This window comes from Euprymna scolopes, chromosome 37, assembly GCF_053919585.1.
Source record: "Euprymna scolopes isolate OS-2025 chromosome 37, ASM5391958v1, whole genome shotgun sequence".
In the NCBI taxonomy this organism is placed as follows: Eukaryota; Metazoa; Mollusca; class Cephalopoda; order Sepiida; family Sepiolidae; genus Euprymna; species Euprymna scolopes.
In genome coordinates, this window is record NC_136518.1 from 52,153,828 (window position 1) to 52,177,306 (window position 23,479).

The following is a 23,479-nucleotide window of genomic DNA, read 5'->3' on the forward strand; positions in this document are numbered from 1 at the left end:
GCGGCTCTTAGCGTGGACCTGCCCAAGCAGTATCCGCATGACGCTGAAGAACACTGGGACAAGCTGTCTTCTGCCATCATGGACTCCAGTATAAGCATCCTAGGGCAGAAAAAGCGGAAACATCAGGATTGGTACGATGAAAACGATACCGAAATCCAACAGCTTATAGACACCAAGAGGCAAACTTTTATCACCTGGCAGAATAACATCAATTGCAAGGTTAAAAGAGCTGCCCATGCTAAGGCTAAAGCGGCTGTCCAATCGACAGTCAGGAAGCTGAAGAACCTCTGGTGGATGAAGAAGGCTCAGGAGATCCAGCAGTTTGCTGACTCTGGGGACACCAGAAGATTCTTTGAAGCCACAAAAGTGGTATACGGCCCCAGCTATCGTTCTCTGACCCCCCTTCGGTCTAAGGATGGGCTCACGCTGCTGAAAGGAAAGGGAGAAATAACAAATAGATGGAAAGAGCATTACGAGGATCTTCTGAACAGGGACACCACTCCAGAGATGGAGGCCCTTGAAAAACTCCCCCAACAGCCCATAATTGAGAGCATGGGAGAACCACCCAGTCTGGAAGAGGTGCGGGATGCAATTAGGAAGATGAAAAACAATAAGGCGGCTGGTTCTGACGGCATCCCAGCAGAAATCCTGAAGAAAGGCGGACCTGATCTTCTCAGACACATCCATGCCCTGCTGCTCAAAATATGGGAACAAGAGAAAATCCCTGCAAAACTTAGAGATGCCCTAGTTGTCTCCATCTTTAAGAAGGGAGACAAGGCAAACTGTGGGAACTACCGGGGCATTTCTCTCCTCTCTACCACAGGGAAAGCCCTAGCTCGGGTTTTGGCCAACAGGCTTACACCCCTTGCAGAAACCATCCTTCCCGAGTCCCAAAGTGGTTTTCGACCAAATAGAGGCACGATGGACATGATCTTCACTGCTCGTCAACTCCAAGAAAAGTGCAGGGAGCAAAATTTACCATTATACATGGCTTTTATAGACCTTACTAAAGCCTTTGACTCTGTGAACCGTCAAGCCCTTTGGCTGGTTCTTGCAAGGTTTGGATGCCCAGAGAGGTACATTCGGGTACTGAGACTGCTACATGACAATATGTCAGCTACAGTCCTCAGTAGTAGTGGAGATGAAACAGAGCCCTTCAGGGTTGACACGGGAGTGAAACAGGGATGTGTTATTGCCCCAACCCTGTTCTCCATCTTCATTACTGCTATCCTCCATCCCACGGACAAACATCTTCCCCATGGAGTTCGGATTATGTACAGAACTGACGGGCGACTTTTTAACATCAACAGATTTAGGGCCAAAGGTCGAACGAACACCATATCCATTATGGAGCTACAGTATGCAGACGATAACGCCCTTGTAGCCCTCTCAGAAGAGGACCTACAGTGTACACTGGTTGCCTTCACGAGGGCGTACAAACAGCTAGGACTAACAATTAATATAAAAAAAAACCCAAATCCTCCATCAATCACCACCAAACAGTACTCCAGTCTCACCTCCAAACATCTCCATCGACAACGCTAGACTGGAAAATGTGGACCATTTCCCATACCTAGGCAGCATCCTATCATCAAAAGCTAACATAGATGATGAAATACAACACCGTCTCAGCTGTGCCAGTGGGGCTTTCTCAAGGCTAAGGAAGAGAGTATTTGAGAACCGTGACCTTCTGGCAAAGACCAAAATCATGGTATATAAAGCTGTCTTGCTGCCCACTCTTCTCTATGGATCGGAGACCTGGACCACATACAGGAGGCACGTAAAAACCCTGGAGACGTACCACCAAAGATGCCTTCGAAAAATCCTCAGAATTAGTTGGAAGGACCGACGCACCAACACCAGCGTCCTGAGTGAGGCTGACATTCCCACTATCACCGCTACTGTTGCTCAACGGCAGCTCAGATGGACTGGTCATGTTGTCCGAATGCCGGATCTCCGCCTCCCAAAACAGATTTTCTACTCTCAGCTTGTTGAGGGAAAGCGTGCCCAGGGTGGCCAAAAGATGAGGTATAAGGACAACATCAAAGCAAATCTAAAGCGGTTTCACATGGACTTTGAGACATGGGAGGACGTGGCTGGGAGCAGGTTGGCATGGAGGAGCGCTGTCCACAAAGGTGCTGCGCTTTATAGTAGTGTCCTAAATCAAGCTGCTGAGGATAAACGCAAGCACAGAAAGGACACATTATTAACCAGACACACCCAACCCCACACCACCACCACTACCTTTATCTGCCCAAATTGCACAAGACAAATTGGGTCTAGGATTGGGCTCTATGCTCACCTGAGGACCCACAGAAGCCACAACGGAGGACAGTAGAGACCCGACAGGGAATTCCAAAGTCTAGCTGTCCTGGGGATGAAACTACTGGAGTAGAAGGCTCTCTTACATCTAGGGATCTCTACTGTGAAGGGGTGGGATTTAGCTGCTTGTCAGGTTTGTCAAGGTGGCACAAGTGCTTGCAGTTCTTTATCTGAAAGTTCTTCGGAGCATTCACCATTAAAGTACTTGTAGAAAAGGCAGAGAGATGCAACATTTCGTCGATGGGACAGGGGCTGAAGTTTAGATGACAGTTCAGGACCTATCAGATTGGCGACTCTCTTTTGAACCTTGTCTAGGAGCGAGAGACTAGTGGCAGATGCACCAACCCAAATATGACAACAATACTCCATACATGGGCGAATGGTGGCCTTATAAAGGTATAGGATACTTTTGGGCATTAGTATCTTTCTAGCATGGTAGAGAGAACCTACCTTCTTCGCAGCGGTCCTGGCGATACTCTCGATGTAATTGTTCCAACTTGTGTTTCCTGAGAGCGTTAGGCTGAAGAGTTTAAAGGATATACTTTCAGATAAAGAGTCATTGGCCATTGCTATTAGTGGTAGAAAAGGTTTCTTGTAATTATTGAAGGAAACGAGTTTAGTCTTGGCAGCATTGAATGTGACCATCTATTTATGTCCTCATTCCACTACAGATCGGAGGTCATCCTCTAGTGCTTCTGCCATTTCTTTAGATATGTGTTCATTTGTTTTCCTGTCGTGTCTGTTATGGAGTGTGGTGTCGTCAGCATATATACCCATCTCACAGGCAATTTTATCAGGGAGGTGATTTTCGAATATTAGGAATAACAGAGGTCCCAGGATAGACCCCTGGGGCATTCCCGCAGAATATCAGGAGTTTCTCATCATAATTGGTCTAACCCCCCTCCTCCACACACACATCACGCCCCAATTGAAATGAATGGCTCTCGTCCTGGAGAAGCTCCATGTTTTGACAAGCTTCTGGGACTGATCTTCACTCCTGATCTGAAATGGAACACATACATCCAAGATCGCTGGAAAAATGGTTGGCTCACTCTACTGCTCCAGTAGATATCTAACTGCTGATGCAATCTTCTATCTGTATAAGAGCTAGGTACGCCCTAAAATGGAGTACTGTTGCTACATTTGAGCAAGAGCTGCTCAGCGTGCCCTATCCAGCTTTGATAGTTAAAAACCAGCTTTGAAACCTAATAGATGATGCCCTTTTCTTTTCCTGCAACCTCTTTCCTACAGAAGAGATGTTGCGAGCCTGCCTCTGCTCTATAGTTATTTTCATGGCAAGTACTCAACTGAACTCCAATCTGATTCCGCCTTACCAAACTTTTACGAAAAAAACTTGACTAGCTAGAACCACTATATACGATTTCCCTTCCTGTCTATCTCTTCCTAAATCTAAATGCACATTTCATGAGCAAACCTTCTTTTCCAGAACTGCCCACTTGCAGAAAACTGTTCCACCTGCCTGCTTCCCAATTGAATACAACATGGTAGCCTTCAAATCCAATGTAAACAAGTTCTTGAGCCGTCCTCATAAATAATCAAATTCTACCCAATTTACACGATTAACAATTACTACACTATCACCTTACATTCAGTAACCCTTATCCTCAAGTGGTGTTTGGGCTTTGATAAGTGGTGACTCCCAAGTAAAAAAAAAAAAAAAGTCATTTTGATTAATCATGATAGCACTGTCAAATCTCTGGAATGTAAACGTTTCACACATACTAATTGGTAAGTTTTTTTTATGGGTTAAACTCTTCTGAAGTAAAAAAAAAATGGCTTTCAATTCAAAAAGCAATATATATATATATATATATATATATATATATATATTATACTAGTTCAGCTAGATACCACAAAGGTCAAATCTTTTGGACTTTAACCCCTTGACAGCTCAAATTTTCAACCCAAACCAAAAAAAGCTTGCCCTATCTCTGAATACCCTTTATGTAAAATTTCAAATGTTTAACCCCCAAATTGGCTGAGTAATTTGGTAGACACCGCAGAGGTCAAATTTTTTAAAACTTTAACCGCAATTTTGACCCCTTATCATTCATTGTGTTGGTCTCAAATCAAATTAAAAAGTTTGACCCATGTCCAAATAACCTACATTTAAAATTTCAAGTGTTTAGACCCAAAATTGGCGGTAGAGTTTGGTAGAGTTTTCAAAGGTCAAATTGTTGAACTTTGACTTCTTGACAGCTAAACTTCTGGCCGAAAACCGATTAAAAAGATTTTCCCAAATCTCAATACCCCTTATGTCAAATCTTGAGTCTGTAGACCGAAAATTGACAAAGTAGTTTGGTAGGGAAATGTACACACACAGACACACAGACAATTATATATATAATTATATTTTTTTGTTATCGTTTTATCTGCTTAGTTACACATATTTCGGTTACCGAATCATAAGTCAGAAGTTATTGGATCATTGATACGATTCGGTAACCGAAACATGTGTAACTAAGCAGATAAAATGGTAATAAAAATATATATTTGCTCTGCAATAGTATTGAGCACTTTCTTCAGGTTATATATATATATATATATATATATATATATATATATATATATATATATATATAGTACTTGTAAAACAGGCAGATGAATGCAACATTTGAAAATATTAATTTACCCCAAATCGTTAAGCAATATATAGCAAAGTTATAACAATGATAGAGGCTCTAGCTGTTGTAAATCAATGGTTATTGACATTTTTTTTCCCTCCCCCACCTCCCATCATTATTATGATTTGCCATAGTGAACATAAAACAACAGTAGTGTGTGTGTGTATATATATGCGCTGAATCGTAGAAATTTCTAGGTTGGTATCTGGGGGCACGTTTACTTCACTGGGGGGAAGATCCACCCTCAAATAAACTCGCCTGGGGAGTAAGCAACAAGGCAGTACTCCACATAATGGTGTACCGACAACCTGTTGCAAAATGCCTTCCTGAATCTGCATGTGAAGCACATGTTTGCTGCAGCAACCAAGATTTATTTTTTATGTAGAGTGCATATTTTTTCATATATTTACAAAACTTTATGTGGTTAAAACAATCCAATGTTAAATTTGACACACTGCTGCCAAAAACTTGCTACTTCAAATCTCAACGCTCTGTTGTCAAAATTCAACTCCAAATCTCAACTACTAAAACTCAACTCTAGAACATGACGCACTGCTACTCTAGAAACTGAGTTAGGATAAAAACAATTCGTTTAAGACCGAAAAAATTTTAAATTAATAAATTTAATAAACCATATTTCTTTTCATAGGTGACGTAATAATTCACATGTATTAGAATAATATATAACAGAAAGATTTTACATATATACAAGTTCTCCTTTTTCTTTTTCTTCATTTTTCTTTTTCTTCATTTTTCTTTAGCGTCCAAAATATTAAATGGACAATTTTTTAAATTTATCATTTGAAATTTAAGGTTGTTTAAAAAAAAAACAAGATTTTCACGAGATCTTGTAATGTATGTGCATGTTTCCAATTCCGGTTATAAAACAGATGAGTATCGGCTGAAGAGAGCTTGATACAGGGGATCTAGAATGATCCCCTATTTTCAGGTTTGAAACCGACGGTACCGATGGCTTATCTCATCTAAATTTTCTGAAAATAGAAATAAATAATACGATCTTACTTTTGGAATTTTTCCTTATAATAGAACACTCTGCTGGAATCCTTTTTTTTTCTGAATATAACTAAATATTATATTATAAACCGCCCCTTTAAGTAATCCAATTTATCAAATTTCCATTACTGATGATTACTACGATATTATCCCATTGATTACTGTACACGCAATAACCCTTATCCTTAAGCGGCCTCTGGGCCTTGATAAGTAGTGACTCCCATGTAAAAAAAAAAAAAAAAAAAAAAAAAAAAAATCAACTTAGTCTCAGAAAAATAAGGCGTTTTATATCCAACTGGACGCATCTCATTTGCATGTTAGGTGACAATATCGCAAACATAAAGAGAAAAGGCGACCTTTTTTTTTTTTTTTTTTTTTTTCTTCATTCTTTTTGTCCACACAGAAATCTGCAGACTGCACCCAAACAGGTTTGTATTAATTTTTTTAAAGTATTTAATTACTGAAGAGCAACTTATTTTGCCTTCATTAGCATTTTAGACCACATTTTATTTAAACCAAAGAGTGCATTCTTTTTATATCTATATATTTACAAAACATATTAATGAAAACTTTTAAAACACAATGCAAGGTAAGTTTTTAACGTAAGGAACAAAACATTTAAACAATTGGATTTTTTTTTTCTTTTCTTTTTTTTTTAAAATAAAGTATCAATTCAGAGTACCTCATTTTGGGAAGCTTGTTCCTCCCAAAATAGGACTCTGGGTTGGAGTAGTGGGCTTTTACTTAATTAAAAAATAAAATACTGACCATTTTTAAGTTTGGTTTAAATGGTTTTATTAAAATCCTTTGGTCAAAGTGCAGTAGAGTACTAACTTAAGACTTACCTTTTAAAAGTTGAATTTTAGTGGTATTCAGCTCCGTTTTGAATTAATATCACATAATTGTCGACAAGTAGTTTTTATATTAATGCCTTTATTATCCAATTTATTCCCTGTTTTTTCACTAGTCACCATGTTTGTTTTTGCAAGGCATAATTTTTGATGGACTCCATTCAACAAGAAGGAATATAGAACTGAGATAGATTGAATGATTTTAAAAGGATAGGAGAAAGTTCAGGTGTATAACATTTGAGAACGGCAATAGAAGTTGAAACCTGACCAGAAAACTTAAAATGCTCAAGATCAGAAAGAACCTTTGCAACCATTCTTGGATTGATGATGGTAGAGTTAAGATAGCGATCAGTTTTTAAACGAAAATCAGGAAAAACACCACCAGAATCACTATGAGAAAAATCGTCTACAAAAAGACTAGCAGATAGATCAGCATTATCCTTAGATGAAACAACCTAAAGAAGATAAAAAGATATGGGTAGCAGGCGTGCCACTATTAACAACACTATTGTAGATTCCCCGAAAATCATGAGAACCAACCTTTAGAGTCACAAATTCTTTGAGAATGGCTTAGCTTCAGAGATTGCTCTCTTGCAGGCATTGCTAGCTCTTCTGTAGGATTGTCTGGAAGCCTCAGAACCATTCTGACGATATTGATTAAAATAATGATTACGATGGCCAATGGCAAAAGCACAAACTGATGAAAATTAGCTAAGTAAAATGAGATTTGGTTTGAAATTTATGATGAGGAATGAAGGTGTCGATTTCAACAAGAAACCAGTCAGTAACCTCCTTATGGTTGATGAAGGTCATTATCAGGAAAGCATGTGGGGGAAGTTAGAATTTAGGCCACGTCATGAGCTAGAAAAATTCACCAGCAGAACCTCTAGGAGACCTGCCAAAGCTAGGACCTTATCACACAATCGGCCATCTTGTAGTTAAGCGTCTCCTCCAGATGCATAACAGAAGATTTCAAAGAAAAATCAACTTCAACCTCAATAACAGTATGATCAGAAGAATACGATGGAGAATCAGGAATAGATCATGATTAGGAACAGAAGTGAGAAAATGGACAACTAAGAATGATTAAGGTCATTATCAGGAAAGCATGACTATCAACTCGATGGTTGTTGGTTTGATCCTGGGCTTGGGATGGGTACTGGTCTAGCCACACTGAAAGACTGATACAGCAAAACAATATGTCTGGGTGACTATATTATTTACTAGCTGGATGCCTGGCATTGCCCAGTCATACAATATGCTTAAAAATGATATTTTAATTTATGCATATTGTGTATGTATTATAGAATCAATACTCTATTGAATATATTACGAGAAATAATTTACCCGGTGGACTAATTCACACAAAAAAAAAAAAAAAAAAAATGTCGTTCATCAAATTTCATCTGTGTTTGGTTACAATTTCACGTCTGCTGATATTTGGGCTTGATGATCTTAAAAATAGTCTTTCTTCTCTTATAGATAAAAAAATAATTTTTATAGGGGAATATTTTACGTTACACCAGCCAAATGTGAAATATTCCCCTGTAAAAATTCTTTTTTACCTGTAAAAGAAGAAAGACTTTTTAAGATCAGATTTTTTTCTATTTTTAGTATTTATCAGATGAATTTCTGTAAAAAAAAAAAAAAAACATATCTAAGAACACTGCCAGAAAAATATAAATTATCTTTATGTGAAATTTGCAAAAGATATGCTCAGCTGTTTCGGAACCGATGACGAAGGACACACGCATGCACAAATTGACTTTTACATAATAATAGAGATAATTAATGGTCCCCATGTTATGTTAAATTCTATACTAGGTCTGCTTAGTAGGTGATCGTCACCCAGCATATGCGATACTTCTTTGAGTTGATTTAAAAGATTTATGAGTCCAACAAGGTCAGGGATTACATTGATCAAAATGTTGCAAAAATAACACCCAAAATGAGAACAGTAGTCGAAAGAATCCAAATAATACTATGCCAATCAATCCTCATCTCAAAATTCAGAAACATAATAAAATTTGGGTTTGAGGATATAATCTATATATCTATAAAAGTGAACGTGTCTGTGTGTGTACATTTCCCTATGCAATAACTCTGGCAATTTTCAGTTTACAGACTCGAAATTTGATATACAGGGTACTGAGATTTGGGAAAATCTTTGATCGGTTTTCGGCCAGAAATTTGGCTATTAAGGGGTCAAAGTTCAATGATTTGACCTTTGAGAACTCTACCAAACTCCGACAATTTTGGGTCTAAACACTTGAAATTTTAGATATAGGTTCCTTGGACATGGATCTAACTTAATAACTTGATTTGAGCCCAAAACAATAAATGTTAAGGGGGTCATAATAGGGGTCAAAGCTTTAAAAAATTGACTGCTTTTTTTTTTTTTTTTTTTTTTTTTTAATCTTTTGCTCAACATACACCTCCAAACACTCGGGCAACACCGGGCTGAAATGCTAATTTTATAAAAACTGATCCATTTGATAAATAAGTTTGCATATTTTTTTTGTACCTTTTCTTGTTTTTGTATTTCCCAGATTGCTTTACGAGCTGGTTGGCTTGGCCTTTTCTTTGGTCTCGGCCTTCTCTTAAGTTTCGCAAAGACAACTCTTGTCCACTTTGGCTGGTATGTAATGGCCCTCACATTTTTCCACTGGTCAGAATATTTCATCACAGCCCTGACAAATCCCCGCAGTCTGTCGTTGGAATCCTTTCTGCTCGACCACAGCCGTGAATACAAATTGGCAGCCATCAGTAGCTGGGCGGAATTCATGTTCGAGTGGTATTGGTTCCCAGGTAAGAATTACCGTCACATTTAAAACAACACTTTTTATTATCTACTTGCCTGGTTGAATTTTTATTTTCACATTTTCAAAACTAAAAAGAAATAAAATTTTATGGGGCTTCTATTTTATACAAATGAAAAAAATGTTGAATTTCAAATGAAACAAATGGTACTTATGTAATTGTCATGTCGCAAATAGTAACATATCCAAAAATTAAAAAAAAATGATAAGTTAGAAAAATAATTATTAATGGAAAAAGAAATTTGTGAAAGGAAGCAAAATCATTGTGTTACACTTATTCAAAAAAAAGATAGGTTGACAGGGGAGATAATTAAGTTCTGTTGCTTACGTCTTGTGACAAATAGATTTAAAATGATGGACAAAATTTATTCCCCATATAAATTTTATTGTAAACAGTTTTTCATTAATAGTTATTTTTCTACCTTATTTTCCGTAATTTTTGGATATGATACTATTTGTGACTTGACAATTACATAGGTGCTGTTTGTTTTACTTGAAATTCAATATATTTTTTTTTGTTTTTCGTTTGTATAATATAGAAACGCCCACTTTACTTGTAGGGGAGACCACTCTTTTTTTATAGTCTTGAATTAAAAATATGGCTTGTTCTTCTTGCTGATTTGAATTTTCCAGTGATTATTGAAAAATGGGTATTTGTACAGTTTAATCCAGACATTAAAAATGAAAATATCGAAAAAGGTTATATTGTACACATCTGTAATGGAATGAAGTTCTCAAAAAAAAAAAAAAAAAATTTCACTTAATTTTATCAAGTATTTTTTTTTTTTTTAATTTATTTATTTATTTATTTTTTTTTTTTTTACAGCAAAAAAACAATTTATGATACCGAGCAAAAGATTCGATTTTTAGAAAGAAAAGCTGGTATTAAAGATGGGAGGGAGTGTTGGCGCTTTACATTGAGTTATCTGTCTGACGTGTTCAAAAATTCCAAGGTGTCTATCTTTAACGTGCTGTCATAAAAACATGTTTTTCTGCTGTAAAAAAAAAAATTTTTAAATAAAAAAAACAAAAAAAAAAAAACTACTCGATCAAATTATGTGAAATTTTTTTTCGGATGCGTACAATATAATCTTTTTTTGATATTTTCATTTTTTAAAAGTCTTGATTAAACTGTACAAGTGCTGAAAAATGTTTTCATAATACAAATTGTCTGAGCAAAATTACATCATTTTTAGAATACTAAAGTGTTGTAAAAGACATTATTATGGAATGAAAGTTCAAATTCAACCCAATTAAAAAAAAAAAAACAGAGAATACAGAAAACTGTACCAGTCATGGAATGAAAATGTTACATCCTAAAAGTCCTTTTTTTTTTTTTACTATAAAAATCAAATTTTATGACTAAGCGAGATGTTAAGTATTTGTCTGCCATCTAATATATAAAAGGCAAAATGTGTGTGTCAATTTTTTTTTTTTGTCGACATTTTCAAAAATCATTGTCTCCATTGGATTGACTAGCCTTAATTCCAACGCTCGCGACTTCCAGTTTCGCCATGGGTGCATCTGCTAACCTTTTTTTTTTTTTTTTTCTTTTTTTTTTAACCTTTTTCTTCTTTGCGTTATGGGTTCAAGCCTGCCTTTTTTTTTTTTTTTTAACTACCTTTCTCCAACCAGACTACCTACTGCTGTTTTTATTCCCCCCCCCTCTTTCGCTACTACCACTTTTTTTTTTTTTTTATGCCTCTCGGACTGCCTACCAGGGTTCCTTACTACACCACCTTGACATACCCAGGCAATGCCAGCTACCCCCACTAATAATTAATAAAGAGAGACAACTCGAAATACCAAGATTTTAAAATTAATTTTATAATGGTTACAATATACTATTAATCATGTAAGGTCGTAAAAAATGATTTTCTATATAAAAAACTACTTGATCAATTTACATAATTTTTGGAATATGATATTTTCGTTCTGTGACAGGTATGTACTTCATAAACATTTTTTTTTATAATTAAATTGAATTCTGAATAGAAACCTATTATAGTAGCAATAACATGGTAGTATAATAACGTGTCTCTCTCGTCCACACCATTCGATTATATGGCTGTGAAACCTGGGCGATGAGAGCAAGCAACCTACAAAAGCTTGAGGTGTTCGACCACCACTGTTTACGTGGCGTCCTTCATGTTTGCTAGCAACAAGTTATAGATTAGCAGTATTAAAAACAATGGTGTGTCTTTGTGTAAAATTCTATTAACTTTAAATTATTTTGATTCTATCGTTTGTAAGAAATAAGTCTAATTTTTCAATTTATTCGTTCAAATATGAGGTTTCAATTTTTTCTTTTTTTTTTTTTCTTTTTTTACACGGGCATCACCACATTATAAAGGCCAAGAGGCCACTCGAGGATAAGAGTTAAAGAGTGTACAGTAGAAATTGGACAATATAGTAATCATTAGTAATGGAAATTCGGTAAATCTGTTAACTTATATGGAATGGCTCATCAAGAACTTATTTACGTTAGACTTGAAGACAACCATATTGTAGTCAGCTGGAAAGCAGGAAAACAGAAGGCAATTCCACAGGCGTGCAGTTCTAAGAAAGAAGCTTTGTTCATGGAATCTACTATGAGGTTTAGGCACAGATAAAGAGTGGAGGAAATTATTGATAGTGTTTTCAGCTAGACGAGTGTTTCTTGTGAAAGTTTGGCGAGGGGAGACCATAGACTGAAGCTCAGTCGAACACTTTCCATGAAAATAACGATACATCAGAGACAAACTCGCAACATCTCTTCTGTGAGATAGAGGTTGCAGGAAAAAGAAAAGGACATCTCCTACGAGGCTACAAAGTCTATTTTGAACTCTATCAAGGCAGGACAAGTCCTTTCTAGCAGCTCCTGCCCAAATGAGGTTTCACTTAAATGCTAATGTTACTTGAATGAAAACTAGTTGAAAGATCTTCATCAGTAACAGTTTACTAAAATAAGCCTGCTTCTATTAATTACTTGTACAATGTACCTAGCATTGCCTGGGTGCTGGATTAAACCGTTACGTCTGTATACACAATTAGTTCAGTCTCGGGCGTTGGGGCTTTTACATATGTATAAATGTGATATCATAACAAATTTTTTTGTTAATAGTTTGATAATAAACTGAAATACCATAGGTATTAAACATAACGTTAAATTCCTTTTTAAAAATGAAGTAAACCAGGAGGAAAATAACTGAGACATGTGTATGTTTTTTCTAAACAGTTGTTGTAAGTAAAAAAAAAAAAATGCTTGAGCTGAAATTGAAGCTAAAACCTAAAGACAGCAAGTCAAGTACGATAACCATTAGGCCAGCTTGATACGTTCTTTACAAAGTGTTCTCAAACCTACATTCTTAACATAAGAAATCTGTCACCTGAACAATTCATGCATGCTCATTCGTGAAACGGTTTGCAAACAGATAAATCCGGTGACCACTCCCCAACCCCGACCAATTTTTCAATTTTCATCCGTTTAGCAATCCTTTTTTTCTGAATGGGAACTGAGTAAAAAGTTTTCCTCATGTCTGAATATCCTATATGCCAAATTTCAAGTTTGTAGAACAAAAATTTGTTGAGTATTATAGGTTGTCCTCACACACATTCCCATTTTTATATATATACTAGACTACCCGTGACCCGTTGGGTCAGTATGTTATATTAGCTATGGAATTAATGTATGAGCGTGACGCTTGTGACGTAAAGAAAATAGTTTTTTGTGACATAACAGAAACATTTCTATGAAAGTATATCAAAATGAAAAAAGGATATAGATAGATTTCTATGAGTCGTTCTGTTTATAATGGTTTATTTTTGAAAAAAAAAAAACTTACAGCCATTGATTTATAAGTGGTTTGCCATACTTATAGGTAAATGTGCACTATTCAAATTTTGATATCGTTTAATTTAAACGCAAAAAAAAAATAATTGGGACGCTGAAAACGTACACAGTAAAACAATACGTTGTAAAATGCTCTTATGGTTGTCAAAGAATAAAGTAGATTTATTTGTAAGAAAATTGCATTAAAATAACTTAAACGTAATACGGAAATGAACAATGTAAAAAAAAAAAAAAAAAAAAATGCAGAAAGTATTAACAATTTATTTAGATAATTTAAACGCAAAATAAAAAAAACAATTGGGACTCTGAAAACGTACACAGTAAAACAGTACGTTGTCAACGGGTCAAAGTTGTTTTATTTGTAAGAACATTGCGACAGTATAGTTGTAATACAGAATAGTTGCAAAACATCGCCACCCTTCCCATGTTAAATAATAGTTTCTAAATAATAACGCTAGTATTTCAGTGCGCAGGTCAAATTCTGCAAAAGTAGCGATTTGTGTTTATTTGTTTACGCTGTTATGGGTTTATGTTTATGTACGCATGCGCAACCGGAAGTCGTAAACCGGATGTTGAGTTACAGCACTCATTACAAGGTCATTTGAGTTTTATAATTATATAGATAGAGTAGCAGGACGTGTGGAAATTCCATGGTGTTTTTACATCAAATTGTATATTTTACTGTTAATAATAATAATGTTCCTTTTGAAATAAGTATCTGTTGGGAAAAAATTATTTTATAAATATAATTGCCGTTGTCAGCTAAATATTCTTTAATTAAATAAAACAAATATATTTATTGGTCCTCTGACAAAGGACCTAGTAATTCACTCCCGTTTGTCTATTCATTTCACACATCTCTCAGTAACCACACCTTGGTTTTTTTTTAAATTTTGCGCAAACATTAGTCATGGTGAAAGTAAACTTTTGCCAAAACGGATTTTCTTGGATAACTCTGGTTGCTCCACTAGGGAGCATTAGTAAAATTGCCCCCAAATCGTTCGTCCGTTTGCATGGAGGGGGATCCCACATGCTCTGGTTGTTTAAAATTGTAACAATTTAATTTTAAAACAAGTTGGTATAATGGTAAAAATGTTCGCCTATGGTCCGAGAGATTGATGTTCAATCCTCTGTCAAGTCGTATTAAAGACTTAAAAATATTAAATAAATATTGCTATTTAATAAAAATAAAAATTTTGGGGGCAAATTTTTGAATAAACAAACAGTGAATTTCCTTTTGGTGCTTTTTTTTTTTTAATATATATAAAAATTGTGACATTCTGTCTTGAAATATTATTTATTTACTAATCAAACCGTAACCAAATTGATCATTGGTATTAAAATGCTTCTATAATAAAATAAACTTTGAATCTATTCCTAATCTGGGGCTATGTATCAAATATAAAAATCACTAGTCTTAATCCTTGTTTTTGTGGCAGAGTAATATGATTATTTATATATAAAGGTTGTAATTTGATTATTTATATAAACAGGTTGTCTCAAAAATGTACTCGCATTTCGAATTACGATAAAACCTTTATTATGAAGCTAGTGAAATGGAGTAGGTTCAGATACAGAAAAATTATGTTTGCAAATTTTCAAATTGATGTACATTTGCTAAAGCACTCAACATTGTAAGGAGAGGATCAAGGGTAAGTGGAGTAATCCTGAGATCATAGTGATGCCTTTCTTTACATCTCTCTATGGCAGCTAATGAACAGGGAGCCTTTGGATTGCTCTTGACTATAGTTGGCCACTCTGTTTCTTTTTTAAAACAATGAATATTCAGTCGTAAAAATAAGCTATTCTTCAAATGTGTGTCAGTTTTTGAAACGTATTTAATCCAAATTTTACTGTTTTAGCCTATGTAGATATTTAAAAAAAATATTGTATCCATCAAGAATATCTATATATTTATTACATTTTTTTATAAGAAAATATCTATATTACATTTTTTTTATTAGAGAATATCTATTTATTCAATTTTTACATTGGAGGCTATATATTTATTACAGGTTTTTATTAGACTGTCTATATATTTATTACATTTTTTTTATAAGAAAATATTTATATTTATTACATTTGTTTATAAGAAAATATTTATATTTATTACATTTGTTTATAAGAAAATATTTATATTTATTACATTTGTTTATAAGAAAATATTTATATTTACATTTGTTTATAAGAAAATATTTATATTTACATTTGTTTATAAGAAAATATTTATATTTATTACATTTTTTATAAGAAAATATTTATATTTATTACATTTTTTATAAGAAAATATTTATATTTATTACATTTTTTATAAGAAAATATTTATATTTATTACATTTTTTATAAGAAAATATTTATATTTATTACATTTTTTATAAGAAAATATTTATATTTATTACATTTTTTATAAGAAAATATTTATATTTATTACATTTTTTATAAGAAAATATTTATATTTATTACATTTTTTATAAGAAAATATTTATATTTATTACATTTTTTATAAGAAAATATTTATATTTATTACATTTTTTATAAGAAAATATTTATATTTATTACATTTGTTTATAAGAAAATATATATATTTATTACATTTGTTTATAAGAAAATATTTATATTTATTACATTTGTTTATAAGAAAATATTTATATTTATTACATTTGTTTATAAAAAAATATTTATATTTATTACATTTGTTTATAAGAAAATATTTATATTTATTACATTTGTTTATAAGAAAATATTTATATTTATTACATTTGTTTATAAGAAAATATTTATATTTATTACATTTGTTTATAAGAAAATATTTATATTTATTACATTTTTTTATTAGAAAGTATTTATATTTATTACATTTGTTTATAAGAAAATATTTATATTTATTACATTTGTTTATAAGAAAATATTTATATTTATTACATTTGTTTATAAGAAAATATTTATATTTATTACATTTGTTTATAAGAAAATATTTATATTTATTACATTTTTTTATAAAAAATATTTATATTTATTACATTTGTTTATAAGAAAATATTTATATTTATTACATTTGTTTATAAGAAAATATTTATATTTATTACATTTGTTTATAAGAAAATATTTATATTTATTACATTTGTTTATAAGAAAATATTTATATTTATTACATTTGTTTATAAGAAAATATTTATATTTATTACATTTGTTTATAAGAAAATATTTATATTTATTACATTTGTTTATAAGAAAATATTTATATTTATTACATTTGTTTATAAGAAAATATTTATATTTATTACATTTTTTTATTAGAAAGTATTTATATTTATTACATTTTTTTATAAGAAAATATCTATATTTATTACATTTGTTTATAAGAAAATATCTATATTTATTACATTTGTTTATAAGAAAATATTTATATTTATTACATTTGTTTATAAGAAAATATTTATATTTATTACATTTTTTTATTAGAAAGTATTTATATTTATTACATTTGTTTATAAGAAAATATTTATATTTATTACATTTGTTTATAAGAAAATATTTATATTTATTACATTTGTTTATAAGAAAATATTTATATTTATTACATTTGTTTATAAGAAAATATTTATATTTATTACATTTGTTTATAAGAAAATATTTATATTTATTACATTTGTTTATAAGAAAATATTTATATTTATTACATTTTTTTATAAAAAAATATTTATATTTATTACATTTGTTTATAAGAAAATATTTATATTTAATATTTATATTTATTACATTTTTTTTATTAGTGACAATCTATATATTACACTTTTTTATTAGAGAATATATATTTATTACATTTGTTTATAAGAAAATATCTATATTTATTACATTTTTTTTATTAGTGACAATCTACATATTACACTTTTTTATTAGAGAATATATATTTATTACATTTTTTTTATTAGTGACAATCTATATATTACACTTTTTTATTAGAGAATATATATTTATTACATTTTTTTATAAGAAAATATCTATATTTATTACATTTTTTTTATTAGTGACAATCTACATATTACACTTTTTTATTAGAGAATATATATTTATTACATTTTTTTTATTAGTGACAATCTATATATTACACTTTTTTTATTAGAGAATATATATTTATTACATTTTTTATTAGAGAATATATACTTATTACATTTTTTTGTAAGAGAATATCTATATACTTATATAGATATTCTCTAATGAAAAAATGTAATATTTCTTACATTTTTTCATTAAAGAATATCTATATACTTGTTAAATATTTTCAGGTCTGAAACAAATCCGATGGTTGAGTCTGCTTGGTCTGTTTATGGTTATTGGTGGTGAAATCCTTCGCAAATGTAGTATGTACACGGCTCGGTCCAATTTCAACCATTACATACAACATGTGAAGCAAGATGGGCACACGCTGGTCACGTATGGGGTTTACTCCCTCTTCCGACATCCAGCTTATGTGGGATGGTTTTATTGGAGCATTGGTACTCAGGTAAGTTCCCAATATATTATAGTCATCTCCCATGTGTATATGTTAACTTCTTTGATTGCCAAAGTTTCCTCATCCTATCTTAACACCCATCTATTTATTCCTGCACCCTGTTCCTCCCCCCTCTGAAAATTACCATCTTCTCTCCCTTCCACCTCCGAAATTCAATATCTTTTTTCCTTCTGAAATTCAACATCTATTTTCCTTCCGAGATTCGATGTCTATTTTTCCATCCGACATTCAACGTCTTTTTTTTTTCCCCTCCGAGATTCAACGTCTTTTTTTTTTTTCCCTCCGAGATTCGACGTCTTTTTTTTTTTTTCCCCTCCGAGATTCGACGTCTTTTTTTTTTTTTCCCCTCCGAGATTCGACGTCTTTTTTTTTTCCCTCCGAGATTCGACGTCTTTTTTTTTTCCCTCCGAGATTCGACGTCTTTTTTTTTTCCCTCCGAGATTCGACGTCTTTTTTTTTCCCTCCGAGATTCGACGTCTTTTTTTTTCCCTCCGAGATTCGACGTCTTTTTTTTTTCCCTCCGAGATGCGACGTCTTTTTTTTTCCCTCCGAGATTCGACGTCTTTTTTTTTTCCCTCCGAGATTCGACGTCTTTTTTTTTTCCCTCCGAGATCCGACGTCTTTTTTTTTTCCCTCTGAGATCCGACGTCTTTTTTTTTCCCTCCGAGATCCAACGTCTTTTTTTTTTCCCTCCGAGATCCGACGTCTTTTTTTTTCCCTCCGAGATCCGACGTCTTTTTTTTTCCCTCCGAGATCCGACGTCTTTTTTTTTCCCTCCGAGATCCGACGTCTTTTTTTTTCCCTCCGAGATCCGACGTCTTTTTTTTTCCCTCCGAGATCCGACGTCTTTTTTTTTCCCTCCGAGATCCGACGTCTTTTTTTTCCCCTCCGAGATCCGACGTCTTTTTTTTCCCCTCCGAGATCCGACGTCTTTTTTTTCCCCTCCGAGATCCGACGTCTTTTTTTTCCCCTCCGAGATCCGACGTCTTTTTTTTTCCCTCCGAGATCCGACGTCTTTTTTTTTCCCTCCGAGATCCGACGTCTTTTTTTTTCCCTCCGAGATCCGACGTCTTTTTTTTTCCCTCCGAGATCCGACGTCTTTTTTTTTCCCTCCGAGATCCGACGTCTTCAACCCCACCTTTTCCCTCTGAAATTTGACATCTTTCCCCTATTTTCCCTCTGAAATTCAACATCTTCCTCTCCTCTAAAGCTCACCATCTACCCCGCTCTCCTCTGAAATTCAACACCCCTTTCCTCCTCAGAAATTCAACATCAGACCCTTCTCAAAATTCACCTTTCCTCATCCCCCTCAAACACATCATTGCTAGTTCACTATCTTTCCTCTTTCCAATCCCCACCCATGCCTCTTAACCTCCCTGTTTTTTATTCCACCTCCTTCCTCTCTTCCTATCTCTCACATTTTATATTCCCACCCCTCTTCTACTCACTGCCCCATCAGTCTCTTATTCTCCTCTCTTCCCATCCCTCCTGGGTCCCTTCTCTCAAAATTTTCTCTTTCTCTCTCTCTCTCTCTCTCCTTTCTCATCTCCACTCCCGCTGGTCTCCCCTTGCCATACCTTTCATTTCTTCTCTTATTTTCCCAGTCTTCCTCACCCCATCCGTTTCTCTGTATTAATTACAGATATGGTCAAGTTTAGACTTTTACAAAATTACACTTGAACATTTTAAACTTTGACTCCTGTTTTGCAAACAAATGTCATGTCATCCGATGTGTGATATAAATATCTCACCAACTCTTATATCCTGTGACATTGTACTTACAATTGTTGACTGTCTTTTGTCAAATTAGAGCAATTATGCATCTCTAATTGAGGTTAATTTCTGTTGGACAATTTCTCCTTATTTGAATTTCACCTTGTTGTCTTTTGTTAGAACGTGTGATTTTTAAGCCGATTCTTATTTTAGAATGAGTTTACTTAACCTTTTCTAAATTAAATACTTAACCTATGATAAACAAATTACAGTATTGTTGTTTGGAGAATAGAATGAAAGTAATTCAATTTTAATTAATTATAATCGTTTATAGAACAAACAGAAATCTGTTTTCATAACATGTTAAAGGTCAGTAAAATGTTTTTCTGTGTGTTGCAAACTCTGGCAATGCACCTTTTTGTGAGTGTTGCTCTAGTAATATCCCATTTTCTGTGCGTCGCTCTAGCAATATCTTTTTTTTTGTGGGCATCACTAATTATTCCAATGCCCCTTTTTTTAAGAGTACCACCAACTCTGGCAATGCCCTTTTTTTTTTTTCATTTTTTTTTTTTTTATAGGCGCCACTCTGGCGATCTCCCTTTGTGGGCACTGCTAACGCTGGTGATGCTCCTTCTTTGAGGGTACTGCTAACTCTGGTGATGCCCCTTTTATTATTGGGGCCACTACCTCTTACGATGCCCCTTTTATTATTGGGGCCACTACCTCTGACGATGCCCCTTTTATTATTGGGGCCACTACCTCTGACGATGCCCCTTTTATTATTGGGGCCACTACCTCTGGCGATGCCCCTTTTATTATTGGGGCCACTACCTCTGGCGATGCCCCTTGTATTATTGGGGCCACTACCTCTTACGATGCCCCTTTTATTATTGGGGCCACTACCTCTGGCGATGCCCCTTTTATTATTGGGGCCACTACCTCTGGCGATGCCCCTTGTATTATTGGGGCCACTACCTCTTACGATGCCCCTTTTATTATTGGGGCCACTACCTCTGGCGATGCCCCTTTTATTATTGGGGCCACTACCTCTGACGATGCCCCTTTTATTATTGGGGCCACTACCTCTTACGATGCCCCTTTTATTATTGGGGCCACTACCTCTGGCGATGCCCCTTTTATTATTGGGGCCACTACCTCTGACGATGCCCCTTTTATTATTGGGGCCACTACCTCTGACGATGCCCCTTTTATTATTGGGGCCACTACCTCTGGCGATGCCCCTTTATTATTGGGGCCACTACCTCTGGCGATACCCCTTTTATTGTTGGGGCCACTACCTCTGATGATGCCCCTTTTATTATTGGGGCCACTACCTCTGACGATGCCCCTTTTATTATTGGGGCCACTACCTCTGACGATGCCCCCTTTATTATTGGGGCCACTACCTCTGACGATGCCCCTTTTATTATTGGGGCCACTACCTCTTACGATGCCCCTTTTATTATTGGGGCCACTACCTCTGGCGATGCCCCTTTTATTATTGGGGCCACTACCTCTGACGATGCCCCTTTTATTGTTGGGGCCACTACCTCTGACGATGCCCCTTTTATTGTTGGGGCCACTACCTCTGACGATGCCCCTTTTATTGTTGGGGCCACTACCTCTGACGATGCCCCTTTTATTGTTGGGGCCACTACCTCTGACGATGCCCCTTTTATTATTGGGGCCACTACCTCTGACGATGCCCCTTTTATTGCTGATGATGTCCCTTTTTTTTCTTTTTTCTTGTGGGTGTTACTAACACTGGCTTTCGTGTCATTAACTCTGACAGTTTGCTCATGTTGTACTGTCTAAGAATTTGTGTGACTTGTAATCGCTTTTATTTTTAGATGATAAAGTGACTGGGACATCGTTTCTTTGTTCTTTCAGTTGATCCTATGCAATCCGTTCTGTCTTGTTGGATACACGATTGTCACGTGGCGTTTCTTCCGAGAACGGATTTACGAAGAAGAGATTTATTTGCTGAATTTTTTTGGTGAAGATTATTTTGAATACCAGAAAAAAGTTGGTACTGGACTGCCTTTCATTAATGGATACCGAGGAGAACTTTAACAACTTTTACAATTAGTTCTTTTTTTTTTGTTTTTTTTTTTTTTTCAATTAATTGGATTTTTTTTTTTTTTTTTTTTTTTTTTCAACGGGGATTTTATTTTTGTTATATATATATATATATATATTTTTTTTTTTATCATAAAAAAATAAATAATAAAAATGAAATTTAGGGAAGGGTGGGTTTTTTTTTATTTTTTACTTTTAATTGCAAAACAATGTTTTTTATATCTATATATAGAAAACAAAAAGCCATGAAAAAAATATGTTCCGATCCATTTGATCATTGCCAAAACAAACAAGACACTAATAAAAAAAAAATTATATATATATATATATATATATAATATTTTCTTTTATTTCTGTAACAAAAACATTTAATAATATGATATAAAAAAAGAGTGAAAAAAGTTTTAGAATACAATCAAAAATATTGAAAGGAAAAAAAAATTTTTTTTTAGATAGTTTAAAAAATTAGATGAAAAAAAATGTCTGTTCATCTGTTAATGTTAAAAAATAATTTTATTTTTCTCTTAATTTTTTCATTATCCTTTAAATAATATGCTTATTTTTATTTTCTTTCTTTTTTTTTTTTTTTTGACACTGTAAAAATATCTTCTGTTGACCAAAATTAAAAGGAAGAAACCAAAATCTTTTATGACAGCCTGTTTTACATCTTGTCTAACTTTTTTGCAATGGTAAATTCTCATAATATGATACTAAATATACTTGGATGAGTATCCAGATCTTGTTTGTTATTTAAAAAAAAAATTTTTTTTTTAGATGGTCCTATTAAGTAAAAAAAAAAAAATATATATCTTCAAATGCTGTCATTTGTTTCAACAGCTTATTTAAAAATATTCATCTTTATCAAAATGGGCAGCTGTCGTTATGCACTTATTTTAATCTATCACAATGCATATTCCTAGCACTCCCCATCTACATCTGGAATGTCCCAGTGTATGTGTTTACCAAAATGTGTTTAACGCTGCCCCAATGGTTGCGTCTGAATCTGCCTTGTATACAAATTTGTATGTCCAGAGTTGTATGGATCCATACATCTAGAACTATTGTGATGCACAAGTCAGAAGCTGTACATCAGTCTCAGTGCATACATCTGGAGCAGCCTCAATGCCTACTTCGGTATTAATGCATACCGTTGGAACCATGTGAAAATGCCTACATCGTCATCAAAGGCATTGGGTACATCTAGAGGCTTTCTCAATGCATATATCTGGAGCCGTCTCTGCCTACATCGATACTGATGCGTGCCTCTGGAGCCCTGTGAAAATGCCTACATCGATACTGATCTATGCCTCTGGAGCCATGTGAAAATGTCTACATAAGTACTGATGCGTGCCTCTGGATCCGTGTGAGAATGCCTACATCTGTACTGATTCATGCTTCTGGATCCGTGTGAGAATGCCTACATCGATACTGATGCGTGCCTCTGGAGCCATGTGAGAATGCCTACATCGATACTGATGTGTGTCTCTGGAGCTGTGTGAGAATGCCTACATCGATACTGATGTGTGCCTCTGGAGCGGTGTGAGAATGCCTACATCGATACTGATGCGTGCCTCTGGAGCCGTGTGAGAATGCCTACATCGATACTGATGCGTGCCTCTGGAGCCGTGTGAGAATGCCTACATCGATACTGATGTGTGCCTCTGGAGCTGTGTGAGAATGCCTACATCGAT

The 23,479-nt window shown here is 33.9% G+C and overlaps 1 protein-coding gene across 2 annotated transcripts in view; it reads left to right on the forward strand.

Moving 5' to 3' along the window:
• Positions 1 to 22,442, forward strand: part of LOC145261159 (protein-S-isoprenylcysteine O-methyltransferase-like) — a 38,743-nt gene extending 16,301 nt beyond the window's left edge. For both annotated transcript variants that reach the window (XM_080119481.1, XM_080119480.1), the window contains exons 2-4: positions 9,382 to 9,640; positions 17,770 to 17,987; positions 21,600 to 22,442. In XM_080119481.1, the coding sequence (XP_079975607.1) occupies positions 9,382 to 9,640; positions 17,770 to 17,987; positions 21,600 to 21,782 (660 nt within the window). In that variant the 3' untranslated portion in view covers positions 21,783 to 22,442. The remainder of the gene's footprint in view (positions 1 to 9,381; positions 9,641 to 17,769; positions 17,988 to 21,599) is intronic.
• Positions 22,443 to 23,479: the final 1,037 nt, after the last annotated feature.